Consider the following 17,084-nt stretch of genomic DNA (forward strand, 5'->3'; position numbering starts at 1 on the left):
CACCCAGCAGAATATTGGGATCATCCAGTCGTTACACTTACGACACTTACCTCTAATATCTGCAAAGGACGCTCGTGAGGGTTATACATGTGTATTTCTGGAGTCAAGGTTGCATTCATTGGCGCCTTAATGCCCACCAGAGGCTTCAAGCGGTAAGGACATTCCCCGCCCTCCCCTCTGACGGCGAATTCTGCTCGACCGAATGAAGTTTGTATAAGCAGATCAGATGATATGGCACCTAATTGTCTAGGTAAGAAGACCACACTAAATGTTGTATTTCCCTGTGGCGGCACTTCGCGCGTTCCAAAGAAACTACTATAGAAATCCGGACTTGGTCCGGCAACGGAATTCAGTTGCACTGTGCGATTCATATGCTGATTGATAAGCGTAACTGTCTGGGTCCGTGCCTGACCCACAGACCAGAGACCAAAGTCAAGGTGAGGCGGGACAAAATGCAAGTCGCGTAATAGTTCGCTTTGCTCTCGTGTGTGCGGCTCCGGCAGCCCCATGAAGCCGTTTCTTTCCTCCAACTTCAGCATTTGTTTGGAGTCTACTTGATTATTGGCATTTGCACTGACCTCAGCGCTGGCTTTGGATATGTCCAGACCCAGGCATAGGGCTGACATTGCAATTATCAGCAATGGCATCGATGATGCAGATTGTGTTTGTCTGTGCATTTTGTTGGTATTTGTGGTCTCCTGTCTTGCTCTTAACGTTTGTACTCTCTGCTCCACTCAGGCAGACTTTACCTCTGGCCCTGGTTGTGATTATGATATTATTCAATGTCTTATTATTTGAATTGCCGATATTAAAGGGTTTCTCTATATAATCTATATCTATTATCTATCTTGTATTTTTTTGTTTCTTTACTTATCAGCTGTCCTCTACTACAACAACATTTTGCGGTTAACAGTGCAATATTTGCCGTTAACATTGCCCAGTGGCTCCATCGGCTCGCTCTACTCACGAAAGCCAATTATCACTTTGCAACACTGCCTCAAAATACGCGCCAAAAACAAGACAGTCTGGCAACGGAAAATCTAGAATAACTGCGTTTACCAACACTTAAATGCAAGTTCATCACTAGTTGCAAGTCCATCACTAGTTGCAGGTCCATCACTAGTTTTGTTTTTGTTAAAATTCTTCCAAAATTACAAAAAATTGTAAATCTTTAGACAAGTGAGTGAGTGTTTAATTAAACATCATAACTATAATTAATTAAACTAAGTCATTTCACTGAAATTAAAACTACAAGACTGGAGTTCTACCGCTGGTAGAAAAAGCCGATTGGGCTTAGGTCTTTACTTTCTCATGTAAAAAGAAAAACACGTATATGCGAAGGCATTTTTTGCAACATTGTGTGTGTGTGGATGTGTGTGCATTTTTGAATCTCAAAAAGTAGATGTATGTATATATATGTATATATACATATATATGTATTTATGAATAACATAAAGCCATAGTTCGCTAGTTTATACATATATTGCATCACACAAATACATACATATATGTATGTATATTGATTTTGCTCACTTTCACCACCGAACTAATCGCCGAATTCGAGTTGCCGTTTTGAAATTTCAGTCACACACATCAAATAAAGCTAAAACCAAATGATTTAGCCGAGTGCGAACTTTGTTTCCTATGATGTAAATTAGGCGCTCGCTTGCTAAATATGTGTGTAATTAATGCAAAGTCATTAGCGAAGAAGAGGTAGAGCGGGTGGGTAACAGTTCGCTAGTGTTTAGGGGTGGGCCAATGTCACCATGGCTCAGAAATTAGAAACTATCCCAGGTTTACCACATCTTTGAATACCTATTTTCGGGTATGGGTTTTTGGTTGTCGGAAGAAAGAAAGTTGTAACGAAAATAAAAAGGTTGATAACCAGTTTTTCTTCTTTCCGTTTGAGATGGTTTGACTTGCAGGTAGAAATATACATATTTATGTATGTATGTATGTATATGTTTGCTCTCGAACAGTTCAAGTGTAACGGTATTTATTGTCGCATCACTAATAATCTCACTTTCCATCCATCTCACTCTCACTCATTCACACTGCCGCTTAAGAACTACCAAAAAAAAAAAAAAAAAATAATCAACAAATATCAGAAAAGCCAACTTTGGCCAAGTCGAAATTTATATACCCTTACAGCACAATGTTTGCTCAGCCAGAATTTACATTTGTATGTACATACATACATACATGTTATAAAGAGAGTTCTGTTACACGAGTTATGTTTATGCGATCTGAAGAAATCTGGAGGATATAATAAGATTAGCATTAAAAGTTATCTAAATGGTATACTTTGCATTAGATGTTGCAATTTTTATAGCAAGTTAATTTCCGAGTCTTTAATTATGGTGGATCGATTGAGTTAAAGAGAGGGACAATTCCCCTTATTAATTCTATAATACTCTCTGTAAGGGTATAGAATATTGATAGAAGCAGCTCACCGATTGGTTTGACGCTATCAGAACGCCGCGTTGTGCCGCGGCGAAATTTCGAATTTTCGTCGTCAGTGCTTGTTTATATTCAATTTCAGTTTACTTCGGACTCGAAGGCGTGCAGGTTTGACAAAATCAACAAAACGCAACCAAGCCCAAACCCAAATATACACAGCACACACTCCACACACACACACATAGTAACAAACACACACTTGTACGCATTGCATTCGCAGTTGGCAGCAACTAAAATCATTTCTAAGCGTCTATAGAATCAAAGTTTGAAAGTACAGACAAGGGAAAGTCAAACGGTACGATAAATGGGCTGGGTGTATATTTTTTCTTCCTTGACAATAGTACTAAATCATTTTTATGTTTTATTTTATTCCTTTTTTAGCCATGTCTGCCAAAGCCATTACAGAAGCCACTGGCAAGGACATTCTCAATCGTCATTTAAATAATCATGGCGCCAGCGTAGCAACCTGTCGTTTTGCCACAGTTAATGCTGAAACCAATTGGTCCAAATTGAGTGTTGATCATCCCTGGTTGCTGACCACGGTGAGTCCAACTTAAATATAGAAACGAATCTTATCTCCCTCCTAAAGTAGTCATATATAGGCCATTCGATTGACATTGTCATTGAACTTGACCTCGCAACAAATGGAAGCCATTGGGAGCACGCCTTACTCTGCTGATGACTAAGAAACATCATTTCTTTGATAAGCATCATTCGAACGAATGATACTGATTAGACTTTTATTGTAGGGTGGAAGTGCGTTGAATGGAAATGCTAATCAGGGTTACCGACCGAAAACAATTATTTATCTGTATTGCGCGATATTTCTGACCACGCCACCCCCTTGACCAATTCAAGTGCTTATGTATCCGGGGTACCTCAAGTGCCTCACCTCATCATCATCATCATCCCACACCATACACAACTGATTTAGATAAGGTGACGGGCAATTCAAAATATTATCAGGCCAGCCGGCTGCTCAGCTGGAAATGTTTGTGAAGGTCGCGTGCCGTATAGCTTTACTACCAATTTCGTTTTGTTTACTGAATCATTTCATGTCCACTCGTTAATCGAATATACTTAAGTTTTTCCTTATAACCAGATTCAGATAGGGAAATACCAAATAATTTAAAAATTTTTGTTTGATTAGAAATCCATCAAAAATAAAGTTTACCGAATTTAAAGATTGGCCATCTTTGAAAGGTTTTTACCCTTTTCGAAAAGATTTCTCATAAACAGATATAGAGAATAATAAAATAATATTTTATAGAGATTAACTAGTCCATAGTAAATTTCAAAATTCTTAATAAACAGATACGAGTACTAGGGTACTATCAGGTGATATATTATCATTCTTCACAATATACATATTCCAGGTAATGCAGTTCATGTACTTACACAGAAGTCATTGATACTATATCGACAAGTGTAGTTTTTCCAAATCTAAAGTTTTCATACAGATAACTGCTATAGTTATACCACATATGTACATACATATATATACATAAGTGTTTGTAGCTTTGAGTCAATATAAGATCGCCTGACGTTGCCCTTAAGCGTTTAAATGTACGTTATACATATGTATATGTGTGTTTGCTTTCATTGTTGTTGCTCAATTTACACTCGTACGATGTTCTCTAATAATAAGTAAGCACAAACCCAAGCAGCATCTCTGACTTTCACGAATATTGTCATTGTCAATGACGTGAGGTAAGCTTCGTCGAGACGCCGCTGACCCTTAGCGATTGTCGTTTGCACTTGCTATCGCCTGATCTCTGGCTTACCTCAGACCGAAACCGGGTTGGTTTTGTGGTTGAGTTGAGTACGAACGACAGATCGTCTGCCCGTCATTAAGTTCAATGGTTTTTGATTAATCATATTGAAAAAATAAAAATAATTGTTTATGTTTATTTATAGCCATTGGTGGTAAAGCCCGATCAACTGATCAAACGTCGTGGCAAGTTGGGACTCATCGGTGTGAAGAAGAATTTTGAGGAAGTGAAACAATGGATTGGTGAACGTATTAATAAGGATCAAAAAATAGGCAATGCCGTAGGCAAATTAAGAAATTTCATTATTGAACCATTTTTGCCGCATACCGATGTAAGTAGATATAATAATTTGTAGCGGAAATCTTATAATCTAATCCACTCTCGACTTTTTAGGATGAAGAGATGTATGTGTGCATCTATTCGCATCGGGCAGCAGATACGATATTATTCTATCATCAGGGAGGTGTAGATATTGGTGATGTTGATGCCAAGGCAGTTAAATTGGATGTACCAGTTAATAGTAAATTGGCCCTGGCCGATGTCAAGTCCAAACTTCTCAAAGAAGTTACAGATTCGGCGAAAAAAGAACGCATAGCCAATTTCATTACTGCATTGTATGCAACATTTGTGGATTTATATTTCACCTATTTGGAAATTAATCCTGTCGTGGTAACAGCTGACAATCTGTATATATTGGATTTGGCAGCCAAATTGGACTCAACTGCCGATTTCATTTGCCGTCCCAAGTGGGGAGAAATCGATTATCCACCACCATTTGGTCGGGATGCCTATCCCGAAGAAGCATATATTGCTGATTTGGATGCAAAGAGTGGTGCATCCCTTAAGTTGACCATATTGAATCGTAACGGTCGCATTTGGACCATGGTGGCCGGTGGTGGAGCCAGTGTCATCTATTCGGATACCATTTGTGATTTGGGTGGAGCAACAGAGTTGGCCAACTATGGTGAATACAGTGGAGCCCCATCTGAGCAGCAAACCTATGAATATGCCAAAACCATTCTAACCCTAATGACCTCATCGCCAAAGCATCCTGAAGGCAAAGTTCTCATCACTGGAGGAGGCATTGCCAATTTCACAAATGTTGCAGCAACCTTCCAAGGTGAGTTACCCTAAGAATTACTACAATTGTAGATGTTTAATGAATTTATATCTGTCGTTAGGTATCATAACGGCTTTGCGTGAGTTCCAGCCCAAACTGGTGGAGCATAATGTCTCAATTTTCGTACGTCGCGCCGGACCCAATTACCAGGAGGGCTTGAGGCGTATGCGTGATTTTGGAGCAACACTTTTGGGTGTTCCACTACATGTATTTGGTCCAGAAACACACATGACCGCCATCTGTGGCATGGCTTTGGGCAAGCGACCCATTCCCCAGGCGGCAAGCGTTGAGTTTTCTACAGCAAATTTCTTGCTACCAGGCGGACAGCAGGCCCAAGCTGATCTTAAGTCAGCTAGTGAGGCATCCGGTGAAGTTGGAAGCTCTGGTAAGTTAAGGGATTGTTTAATTCTCACAATTCTTATAGGTTTCACTAATCCATTATTATATATGTACAAATCCTTGCTATGGTTATTTTGGCCATAAGCATTGATTAATTGATTTTGAAACTACATATCTTTCTCTCTCTTTTTCTCTCTGTATTTTTGTATGTATTGTATGCATCCATCGCCAATCCACCACAACCAACCTCTCACCTCACCAACCACAAAAAAAAAAAAAAAAAAAAACAAAAATATTGAAATTACACAAATCTGAAAAAAACGCTCGTTTGGCCACCACCGATCCGATCCGAATCCTACATTGCAACATTCCTTGCTCGCTCGATCTCTTTATATACATATATATATAACTCTCTCCTCCTTCTCCTGTATACATATGTGTGTGTCTATATGTTTATTGTGAACATTTTTGTTGTTGTTGTGTTTGTCTAAAAAAAACAAACAATTTGATATCGATCTCGATACGATCTCGACTTGAATCTCCTCCATCATTCTTCATTTGGGAAAACGAACAAAACAAAAAAAAAAAAAACTTAAAGATTCACGAACAACAACGGCAAAATCGATTAAACTACCACCTATCCCATTAGATGAGAGCGATGGCACATCTGTGGCCACTAGTCAAAGCAATGGCTCCCATTTGAATCGCAAATTCTTTTCAAATACCACCAAGGCAATTGTCTGGGGCATGCAGCAGCGGGCAGTGCAATCAATGCTGGACTTTGATTTCATTTGCAGGTAAAACGAAAAAGTAAAACATATTCTTTTATCCGTCATTGTTAATCAAATCTCTTGCAGACGCGATGAACCCTCAGTGGTGGCCATGGTCTATCCATTTACTGGTGATCATAAGCAAAAATATTATTGGGGCCATAAAGAGATTTTGATACCCGTCTATAAGAAAATGTCCGATGCCATACATAAGCACAAGGAGGTCGATGTCATGGTTAACTTTGCATCTATGCGCAGTGCATATGAATCAACTCTTGAGGTATTGGAATTCCCCGAGATACGCACTGTGGCAATCATTGCAGAGGGTATACCAGAGAATATGACACGTAAACTTATTATCGAGGCGGATAAGAAAGGTGTAGCCATTATTGGTCCCGCCACAGTGGGTGGCGTGAAGCCTGGTTGTTTTAAAATTGGAAACACTGGTGGTATGCTGGATAATATCTTACACTCGAAACTGTATCGTCCTGGTAGTGTGGCCTATGTCTCGCGTTCTGGTGGCATGTCCAATGAGTTGAACAACATTATTTCAAAAGCCACAGATGGCGTTATTGAGGGCATTGCCATTGGTGGTGATAGATACCCAGGTTCCACTTTCATGGATCACATTTTGCGTTATCAAGCCGATCCGGAGACCAAGTTAATTGTCCTGCTCGGCGAAGTTGGCGGCACTGAGGAGTACGATGTGTGCGCTGCTTTAAAGGATGGACGTATTACAAAGCCTCTGGTAGCCTGGTGTATTGGCACATGTGCCAGCATGTTTACATCCGAGGTGCAGTTTGGTCATGCCGGTTCCTGTGCAAATTCTGATCGTGAGACAGCCACAGCTAAGAATAAGAGCTTGCGGGAGGCTGGAGCTTATGTACCCGATTCATTTGATACGCTTGGCGAGCTCATCCATAGTGTCTACAGCGAGTTAGTGAAAACTGGACGCATTGTTCCCAAAGAGGAAGTGCCACCACCTACTGTGCCCATGGATTACTCATGGGCTCGCGAGTTGGGTCTGATCCGTAAGCCAGCCTCGTTTATGACCTCGATTTGCGATGAGCGTGGCCAGGAATTGATCTATGCTGGCATGCCCATTAGTGAAGTTCTCAGCAAAGACGTGGGCATTGGAGGTGTTATTTCGCTGCTCTGGTTCCAGCGTTGCCTGCCATCGTATGTATGCAAATTCTTCGAAATGTGCCTCATGGTCACAGCTGATCACGGACCTGCCGTTTCTGGAGCCCATAATACCATCGTTTGTGCTCGTGCCGGTAAAGATCTTGTGTCATCCGTTGTCAGTGGTCTACTGACTATTGGCGATAGATTTGGCGGTGCTCTTGATGGATCGGCCAGGCAATTCTCCGAAGCTTACGATACCAATTTGCATCCAATGGAGTTTGTTAACAAAATGCGCAAAGAGGGTAAACTTATTTTGGGCATTGGACATCGTGTCAAGTCCATTAACAATCCAGATGTTCGTGTAAAAATCATCAAAGAATTCGTTCTCGAAAATTTCCCCGCCTGTCCCTTGCTGAAATACGCATTGGAAGTGGAGAAAATAACGACAAATAAGAAGCCAAATTTGATTTTAAATGTGGATGGTGTGATAGCCACAGCTTTTGTGGATATGCTGCGCAACAGTGGCTCATTCACCAGGTGAGCTTGATTAAATTATATGAAACACAAAAAATGGATTTAAATATTCAATTTAATTCACAGTGAGGAGGCTCAGGAGTACATAAATGTGGGTGCCATCAATTCTCTGTTTGTATTGGGACGCAGCATAGGCTTCATTGGCCACTATATGGATCAGAAACGGCTCAAGCAGGGACTCTATCGTCATCCTTGGGACGATATCTCTTATGTCATACCCGAGCAATACAACTAAAAGCATTGATGTTGATATATATATATATACATATACTTATATCCGTGACATATATACATTATGAATTATTTGGATGTTGTTGATGTAGTTAAGCACACAAGGAGATATAAAGGATGTTGTTAATCGAATTGCTTGGCTGATGGCAAGCATGGCCATCACAAATACACCTACACCCACACACACACACTCACACTCACAACACAACACATACATACACTCCATTAGCTCTCTTATAGACCATTCGGCTGGTGTTTCCCCTCGATCTATACATATATTTTCTATAACCAAACTCTTATTAACGTTTATTTTTAGTGTCACAATTACACAAATTTTTGTGCATTTAAGAAAGATAAATTCTTAAGTTATATAATATCGTTTTTTCGTTAATTTTGTAAGCATCATTACTCTGCGAGGTTTTTGGTAATAATTTAGTGAATTGAGCGCTCTCTCAACGAAAAAAACACAATCATAAAACAATTTACACTTATAATCATTATGTTATTTGATATTTTTGATACGAATAGTTACTTTTGCAAGCGTACAATATTTTCCAGTCAACAAATGGAATAAATTGTTGCCTAAAGAAATACAAAAAAAAGTAAAGCCCATAATTAATTTATTTTATTTATTTTTTTATTTTTGTGGGAAACCATGCTTGCCTGATTGATTGTGGCCAGTCAGTTGCACTTATTAGAACTGCACCAAGCACAAAATATTATATTTATAATTACATATAATGCACAAAGTGTTCATATGTTCTGGATGAATTTTTCAAGATGGAAATGTCTTTCATATTTTGGATATTTGTCATCGAATAATTTCTTAATTGAATTTTCATTTTTCTTCACTCAGGCTTAGGAAATTAAATTGCACAAATATTGGATCACTGAAACAATTTTGTTTTGTCTTTTTCTTGTCTCATTAGCCAATTTAATTTCGGTCAATAACAAAAAAATAATTGATTGGGTAAACGCAAGCAAATTTAAATATCCTAATTAGAAGCTAAGCGCAAATCTCGATTTGAAAGGTTTTAAAAAATTGAAGCTAGAGTACATATAATCCCAGATACCAAAAATTCTGATTAACTTTTATCTCATTCGTCGCATCTTTCGCTCCATTTTGCGTTGCTTCTTTTCATCAAGTTCGGGCTCTTCTTGGGCATTGCGCTGTGATAGCCAGGGCTGTATAACAGAACCCCAAAGCATCCAACCGGCGCGTATAGGGACTAAGAGCAGGGCAAACCAGAAGTAGTTGGAAATCAATGCCAGCAGAATAGTTCCTGAAGTCAGTATTATGAGATCCTTTACATTTCTAGACAAAGGTATCAAAGGTTAGTTGGCTTAGCTATACATATGACAATGACAAAGCACTTACTCCGCTATGCCACCTTCCATATTCAAGTCGTTGCCCGAGTCAACTAGAGCACCTGTGTCTGAGTATTTAGCACGCGACATGAAAGTCATGAATTGATAGGAGCCACCAAGGATTAGTAATGCTAATATATACATGAACTGGAATGATAAAATTAGTAGCAATTAATACTCCTTGTTAGCTTGGCTTGTCCATCTTACCACTGTAAGTTTTGTAATTTCAAAAACAAAAAAACTAAAGATAAGGCCAGGAACGGAGCACCCAATGGCCATGTTTCTATAAAACACAAGAGTACTTTTGTTTTCTTCCACGATTTGCTTGGCTCCCTTGGTGGCCTGCTTTCCCTTTTGTGGCGGCTGGAAATATATCGAGTGTTAACTGCGTATCCATTTTAATTCATTTCTCTTGCTAATAATACTTACAGACATGGCAATTTTTGTAAATTTCAGTTATCAATTTAGTTAAATTTAATCAGTTGCAACTATTTACGTGGCTATCAACTGCTGAGCTGGGGAAACTGCTACCTGATCACAGTGATTGTGAAATCCTTCCAAGTAGAAATAATATTTTATACTAGGGCATTAGTCTGAAGTGTTCTACGTTTTCTACAAAGAATTTGTACCAAATACTGATTACTGTCACCCCTTAATTATATTTTTGAAATATAAATTATTTATAAAAAATTATATATTTTTTGCCATTGCGACTGTGACTTATTGCAGTCACGAAACCAGTGTTGGTCAAAAGTTAAACTGTTGGCCGAAAGTATTTAAAAACGCTTTTAAAGATGTTTATTTTATTGTAAATGCCCGATTTGCATTTATGGTACATTTTCTTTACAAGATTCAGTTTGTTCATTTGACATTAACATTTTTTAAGGTTTGGGCAACAATATTTCCCTTACCGGGAACGTGCAGTACTGCTCCTTTGTAGCAGGCCACCAATGCATCGTTAGTTTTAAGGTCCGGTGCACAGGTCTCAAAAACTTTCTTTTTGGGATTAAGCTGGGCATCGGGTTGTCGTGGATAGCCTTCGCAATGAACCAGATCTCCAGGCACAGAGCCAGCAGGAGGGGATAGCACTTCCACCTTTTCTGTTGTTGAGGCACACATAACCATGGCTTCCGAAGTGACACCTCGCATTTTGGCCGGCTTCAGATTGCACATGACAACTACCAAGCGATTTTGCATTTCTTCTAGTGGAATAAATTTGACCAAACCAGAGACAACAGTTCTAGGAGATGGTTCACCACAGTCAATCTTTTCCAAATATAAGCTGTCGGCATCAGGATGACGGCCAACTTCAATTATTTTGCCCACACGCAAATCCAAACGACCAACGTCAATGGGTGCCTCAGGTGCGGGTGCTGGCTTGACTTTCTCCGCTGCCGGCTTCTTTTCCTTAGCTGGTTTCTTTTCTTTGGGTGCTTCGTTCACTGGTTTGATAGCAGGTTCAGCTGCAGCAACAATGGTATCTGCAGATTCAGAGGCCTTTGTACATAGACCTCTGACAACTGCTCCGGGCACCGGAATTTGTTTCTTACCATTGGCCAATTCCAATTTGGTAAGTTGACTCAATGCAGCTTCCACTTGTTTGGTTAGGTCTGCATTTTCCTTGATGAGTTGCTGCTTTTTAACCTGCAGTATTCCGGTCATCTGCAATTTCTACTTAGTTGATCTGCGCGGAATAAGACATTCTAAAAATATTTACCTCTGACTTGATAGAGTCAACAAGTACTTGGGCTTGAAGATTCTTTTCCACAATTTGCGTAAGTTCCGTCATTTTTAATGCCGATCTTCGGTAGAATTGTCTAAATGTGGCAGTCAGCATCTGGACAAATATCACATCAGCTGTTTAAAATATCGATAGTTTGGAGGCCGATAAATTATGTGTTTTTGTTACTTATTTATTAACAATTTGAATGCACATTAATGTTTTGGGAATACCAGAGCCAGAGAGATAATAAATGCGCTGCGTTGAAGGGAAAAAAAATTATAAACAAAAGCAAAGTATCGATAACTTAGTGAATTAACACTTACAGTTGTTAGGCATAAACTACTCACATCTCTAGGATTCACAAAATAAAACAAAAATAATTGTTTGCAACAAAACGAAAACACCGTGGAGCAAATAAATGGACTACATGTATTGCGGCACCGATCGCGCCCCTGAAAATATTTTAAGTATGTGAAGCAAGAGAGAACAAAGACAGAAAATACAGAAGCAAAGCGACACAAAAGCGAATATTTGTTTTATACAAACACATATGCATTTAGCGTTTGTGTTGGTGTGTGCATCGCAAAACTAAAGCTTTCTCCTTTGTGTTTACATATCCTCAGGTGTCTACGATGCTACGGGGCCAGCCCGCGGATCGTCTGGTCACTTCTCACCAAGCTTTAATGGCTTCAACATTGGGACAACTGAACCGGACTATGTGGAGCTAGTACCCGTATTGGCCGATGGCGGAGAGCATTATGGAGTCTCGAGTGTGGCGTTTGATGACTATGAAGAGCTCCTCTGGATGGGAAATCAGGGCGTAAGCTTGCGCAATTTCGATTAACACATACATATATAATACCTACTTTTCCTCAGGGACACGTTACCTCGTATTATACCAGTTCCATGCAAAAGTACACATCATTTCAAGTGCATACAAGCGATATAGTACGTCAAATTGCTACTTTGGATTCGGGTGTGCTAGCCTTGACACAGACCTCGCTGCGTCATCAAATAAGACGAGGTCTACCCAAGTTTAGCCACAAGTAAGCAAATACAATTGGAGGTTTTTCGGCTCGTTATAACTGAGTTTTTATTTTTGGCAGATCCAATAATATGGTAGAAATGGTGTGCATGTTGCAGCTGTCTCCTCATCGCTTGGTCATGGCTGGTTTGCAGGAGGAACTCATCGATTTCGATTTACGTACACTTAAAGAGACGCGTTTGGAGCATGTGGGTGCTGCTGGTTGCACGGTATTACGCAAGAATTCTCGTTTCCTATTTGCCGGCGATCAGTTTGGAACTGTGACATTGCGGGATTTGAATAGCCTGAGTGTTCAGCATACTATTAAAACCCATACGAATGTTCTGTCGGATTATAGTGTACAGGGAAACTTGTTAATTTCGTGCGGCTACAGCGGCAGGCAAAATAATCTGGCCATAGATCGTTTTCTAATGGTCTATGATTTGCGAATGCTACGACTCATATCCCCCCATACCGGTACTTATTGATCCGCAAATGCTTAAATTCCTGCCATCACTTACGTCCCGGCTGGCCGTCGTATCCAGCTATGGCCAAATACAATTGGTCGACACAGTAGAGTTAAGCGAGCCCCGGGTGTCCATGTATCAAATCAACACCAATGGTAGTCAATGTCTAAGCTTTGACATTAGCTCCTCATCCCAGGCTATGGCCTTTGGCGACCAATCGGGTCACATTAATATAATTGCTTCCGTACAGACGCCACAGCCACAGTTTAATGCCTTCTCCCGGAATACTGAATTCGCAGATGTGGTGCCGTCATTGCCCATGGTTTCCATAACAGATGCAAACTTTCCACTATCATCGGTTATGTTGCCTCATTTAACGACCGGCACAAGCTGGTTTTCCGACTGGCCGGAGGAGCTGTTGCATTATAGCTATCGTAGGCCGAAGACGATTGATTCCGAGGTTCTCAATAACATGAAGATGCAAGGTCCCATTGGCTATTCGCCGAATCCACGTACAGCGCGACGAAACCAAATACCCTATGTGATGGAACAAGTTGGTACTGGCATTGGTGCCATTCCCAATGCAAATGGCGTTGCGCCGTCCGCGAAGACAGAAAATGGAGTCAAAATCATTCCAAGACGATATCGAAAAGTCGAGCTTAAATACTCGAAATTGGGCACTCAGGATTTCGATTTCGAGCAACATAATCAGACATGCTTTGCTGGTCTTGAGGCAACCTTACCAAACTCCTATTGCAATGCCATGTTGCAGATTCTCTACTTTACGGAATCATTGCGCATAAAGTTAATCGAACATTCCTGCTCCAAGGAGTTTTGTTTGTCTTGCGAATTGGGTTTTTTGTTTGAAATGTTGGACAAAAGCAATGGTTAGTAATTGCAAAACCATAATAATAATTCACTAGCTGATGAAATATTTAATTTATGTACTTAAAGCCTCTACACCTTGCCAAGCCAGCAATTTTCTTCGTTCTTTTCGTACTGTGCCCGAAGCTTCCGCCCTGGGTTTGATTCTAACAGATCGCTCGGCCAATGTAAACCTCATTAGTCTTATACAGGTAATATATAATTATATTTAATTATTTATAAATATATACATATATATAAAACTATATATATATATCTTGAATGTTAAAGAACTGGAATCGCTTTATTTTGCATCAAATGCACTACGAAATTTTTGACTCCAGCAAGAATTCTTCGGTCTTAAGCGGCAATTTGCATGGTAAATTAAATAGTTTATACAAAATTTAAATAAAATTATTAAAGATATTGGTTTCATATTTCAGCTGAATACTCAAGGACACCTGAAAATAATCAGTCCTCTGATTTGTTTGATTCCATTTGTGGTTAGTATTGGGTCATTAATTTAACTATTAATCACAAATAATTAATATCTCACTAATTTTAGATGATAGCGTCAAGGATGATGAACGAGAGCGCAGCAAAATCAATGCCGAAACAGAAATTAGTAAAATATTTGGAACCAAACAGATTTGTATAAATCGTTGCATTAAATGCCAAGTAGAGGTAAACAGAAAGGACAAGAAAGTTTTTTCGAAAAAAAATTAAGGAAAAACATTACTCTTTCAGAAATCAACAGATAACATCCTTTTGGCTTGCAATATGTCATACCCCACCCATCTAAAGGACACTGAGCAGTATTTTAATTTTGGCACCATTCTTAAAAGATCACTCAGTTCTGAGAAAAATATTCAAGCGTTTTGCGAGAACTGTAAAAAATTTTCACCTACCAATCAGAGCGTTAAGGTAAGTGATAGTCCTAATAATAATTTCTGAAATTAATCGTCTTGGTTTTCTAGGTCACCGCCTTGCCGCAAATGTTGGCCATCAATTGCGGTTTGAACAATGACAAGGATATTAGCTTTCTGAAGCGTCAACTAAATCGAGTTATTGAAAAACCCTCAACTGAAGTGGTAACATCGTTAAGCACAAGCAAACCATGTCGTTATGGTATCAATTGTTCTCGTAGTGATTGTCACTTTATGCATCCAGATCGGTTAGTTTTGAAAGTGACAAAATTGCTTTACAATACTAATTGAATATTTTTTCCCCTTTTTATTAGCAAATCCCCTTCCCATACAAGTCAAACAAATAATGTGCAAAATTCGCCAAGTGGAAGACAAAAGTCATGGTTCCCATTGGCTTTTAGTATGGGCATTACGGATCAGGGTGAACTCCAAGTGCACTCGCAATCAGATTCGTGTAAAACTGATCAAGATGTCGATGAACCCGAACCGCCTTCTATCAGCGACGAAATGAATCGTTCTTATGGTCTGCACGCCGTTGTCTGTCAAATCGATGATGGCTCCCAAAAGAATTTGGTTTCATTGATTAATGTGCAGCGCTCGTATCATCTAACGAAATCAGTGAATATGGAGTCGGCAGAGGAACTGCAATCGCAATGGTATATATTTAACGATTTTAGCATATCACCCGTATCGCCGCAGGAATCGGTTTGGTTCACATTGGATTGGAAAGTGCCTTGTGTACTTTTCTATGGCACCACCGATGATGACGCGGACTGCTGCAGTAGTTCAAGCTCAACAGTTACCCAGACAGAGGAACCACTACTTGGCTCTGGGGAGGGCGTCATTGATTCCATAAATCCATTTTTACAAGTGAGAGAAAGATAAAAAGACAAGATGTTCAATTGGATTAAATTTGGGAGTTAAATTACTGTAAATTTTTTATTTATTTTATTTGAAGGATATCCTAAATCCTGTGCCTAGCAACTTGAGTTCCGATGCAACATTTAAGCCTCTAGACTCATCTGAGATGCCAAAGGCAGGAGATTTGGTTGCTATGGATGCGGAGTTTGTTACTCTTAATCCGGAGGAGAATGAAATTCGTCCTGATGGCAAAACTGCGACCATTAAACCATGCCACATGAGCGTCGCCCGTATCTCATGTATTCGCGGGTAAATCCTAAATTGAAAACCAACGTATTTCCTGTCATTTAAATATGCCAACAATCCTTAATGAACTTTTAGACAAGGACCTAACGAGGAAGTTCCCTTTATGGATGATTATATCTCAACTCAAGAAAAAGTTGTAGATTATCTAACACAATACTCGGGAATTAAACCGGGCGATTTGGATGCAAATTTCAGTAATAAACGATTAACTGCCCTGAAGTACTCATACCAGAAATTAAAATATCTTGTCGATGTTGGCGTCATATTTGTGGGACATGGGTTAAAGAATGATTTTAGGTAAGTAAATTGATCTAAATCTAAGTGTATTGAACTAATGACTTTTTTTCCCCAAATCTTACAGAGTCATCAATATATATGTGCCGTCTGAGCAAATTATCGATACGGTTCATCTTTTCCATTTGCCCCACCATCGTATGGTCTCGCTGCGATTCTTGGCGTGGCACTTTTTGGGAACGAAGATTCAATCGGAAACCCATGATTCCATCGAGGATGCCCGTACCACTCTCCAACTCTATAAACACTATTTAGAATTACAGGCTGATAAAAAATTCACAACGGCATTAATTAATCTTTATGAACGTGGGAAACAGCTGCAATGGAAGGTGCCTGAAGACTAAATTTACAATAAATAAAAAACAAAGAAAAAAAGGAGGAAAAAATGTAACACAAGAGAAAAAATTGCGTGAAATTCACAATGAAAATAATCGTCAGTACAAAAACTAAAATGATACACCAGATCCGTGGACAAAATATGCAGCCTTCATTTTATTTTAAAATAATATTTATATTTTTACTTAACTTTGAGTTTTATGATTGTATACGAAAATATTTGTAAATTTGTTTATCAATTTTATAATATCTAAGTCGAAAAAAAAATATGATAAAGTCTTGTCGGATACAACTATACATACAAACATACATATACATATACATATATTAAAATTGTAATGAGTTGTGTTTTTATATTATTTTTTCTCAATTTTTAGAGCAAGCTTGCGAAATTTAACCGAAAGCTGTCACATACATAAGTTCAATTACTTGGGTCAGATATGTATGGCAAAACAATATAAGTGTGTATACACAATCTATGTAGTATATAGTATGTATATGTATAGAGAATGCTACCTCTCCTCTCTGTTTAACACTCTCTTTGCGTGTGCATCGAAGCTTTGA

At 39.1% G+C, this 17,084-nt stretch overlaps 4 protein-coding genes across 8 annotated transcripts; 2 read left to right on the top strand and 2 right to left on the bottom strand.

The window, feature by feature from the left end:
• Positions 1-1,040: 1,040 nt before the first annotated feature.
• Positions 1,041-8,966, top strand: ATPCL (ATP-citrate synthase). Of its 4 annotated transcripts, none has more exons than XM_068290496.1 (8): positions 1,041-1,179; positions 2,842-3,002; positions 4,378-4,563; positions 4,626-5,352; positions 5,414-5,737; positions 6,290-6,488; positions 6,549-8,123; positions 8,187-8,966. In XM_068290496.1, the coding sequence occupies exons 2-8, from the start codon at positions 2,844-2,846 to the stop codon at positions 8,353-8,355; spliced, it is 3,339 nt and encodes a 1,112-aa protein (XP_068146597.1). In that variant the 5' UTR covers positions 1,041-1,179; positions 2,842-2,843; the 3' UTR covers positions 8,356-8,966. The 4 variants fall into 4 exon arrangements, with proteins under 4 accessions (XP_068146597.1, XP_068146600.1, XP_068146599.1 ...); XM_068290499.1 differs by having other exon boundaries at positions 6,341-6,488; XM_068290498.1 differs by having other exon boundaries at positions 1,084-1,183.
• A 284-nt stretch (positions 8,967-9,250) lies between these two features.
• LOC137577115 (transmembrane protein 208) lies at positions 9,251-10,363 on the bottom strand. 2 transcript variants are annotated; one of them, XM_068290504.1, is made up of 4 exons: positions 10,149-10,363; positions 9,930-10,082; positions 9,730-9,866; positions 9,251-9,666 (listed from the first exon to the last, which is right to left on the bottom strand). In XM_068290504.1, exons 1-4 carry the CDS (start codon positions 10,152-10,154, stop codon positions 9,444-9,446), a joined length of 519 nt encoding a protein of 172 aa, XP_068146605.1. In that variant the 5' UTR covers positions 10,155-10,363; the 3' UTR covers positions 9,251-9,443. The 2 variants fall into 2 exon arrangements, with proteins under 2 accessions (XP_068146605.1, XP_068146604.1); XM_068290503.1 differs by having other exon boundaries at positions 9,927-10,082; positions 10,149-10,348.
• A 131-nt stretch (positions 10,364-10,494) lies between these two features.
• Positions 10,495-11,692, bottom strand: AIMP1 (aaRS-interacting multifunctional protein 1). Its single transcript, XM_068290502.1, has 2 exons — positions 11,437-11,692; positions 10,495-11,381 (listed from the first exon to the last, which is right to left on the bottom strand). The coding sequence occupies exons 1-2, from the start codon at positions 11,554-11,556 to the stop codon at positions 10,581-10,583; spliced, it is 921 nt and encodes a 306-aa protein (XP_068146603.1). The 5' UTR covers positions 11,557-11,692; the 3' UTR covers positions 10,495-10,580.
• PAN2 (PAN2-PAN3 deadenylation complex catalytic subunit PAN2) lies at positions 11,552-16,859 on the top strand. Its single transcript, XM_068290495.1, is given in 15 exon segments — positions 11,552-11,909; positions 12,066-12,262; positions 12,319-12,488; positions 12,549-12,933; positions 12,935-13,820; positions 13,888-14,009; positions 14,089-14,176; positions 14,241-14,300; positions 14,363-14,481; positions 14,545-14,721; positions 14,775-14,971; positions 15,038-15,593; positions 15,682-15,893; positions 15,966-16,187; positions 16,252-16,859. Coding segments are annotated over 15 exon segments (3,717 nt in total). The 5' UTR covers positions 11,552-11,860; the 3' UTR covers positions 16,529-16,859.
• Positions 16,860-17,084: the final 225 nt, after the last annotated feature.

Source organism: Drosophila tropicalis, unplaced genomic scaffold, assembly GCF_018151085.1.
Source record: "Drosophila tropicalis isolate 14030-0801.00 unplaced genomic scaffold, ASM1815108v1 contig_593, whole genome shotgun sequence".
NCBI lineage: Eukaryota > Metazoa > Arthropoda > Insecta > Diptera > Drosophilidae > Drosophila > Drosophila tropicalis.

Excerpts from the sequence above, each read along its gene's own strand:
- ATPCL (XM_068290496.1), top strand. The coding sequence starts at position 2,844 with ATGTCTGCCAAAGCCATTACAGAAGCCACTGGCAAGGACATTCTCAAT. Across the intron at positions 4,564-4,625 it reads CATTTTTGCCGCATACCGAT|GATGAAGAGATGTATGTGTG; the intron begins GTAAGTAGATAT and ends TCGACTTTTTAG. Across the intron at positions 5,738-6,289 it reads CGGTGAAGTTGGAAGCTCTG|ATTCACGAACAACAACGGCA; the intron begins GTAAGTTAAGGG and ends AAAAACTTAAAG.
- LOC137577115 (XM_068290503.1), bottom strand. Across the intron at positions 9,867-9,926 it reads AAATTACAAAACTTACAGTG|TTCATGTATATATTAGCATT; the intron begins GTAAGATGGACA and ends TTATCATTCCAG. Across the intron at positions 9,667-9,729 it reads ATGGAAGGTGGCATAGCGGA|AAATGTAAAGGATCTCATAA; the intron begins GTAAGTGCTTTG and ends ACCTTTGTCTAG.
- AIMP1 (XM_068290502.1), bottom strand. The coding sequence starts at position 11,556 with ATGCTGACTGCCACATTTAGACAATTCTACCGAAGATCGGCATTAAAA. Across the intron at positions 11,382-11,436 it reads TTGACTCTATCAAGTCAGAG|ATGACCGGAATACTGCAGGT; the intron begins GTAAATATTTTT and ends TAGAAATTGCAG.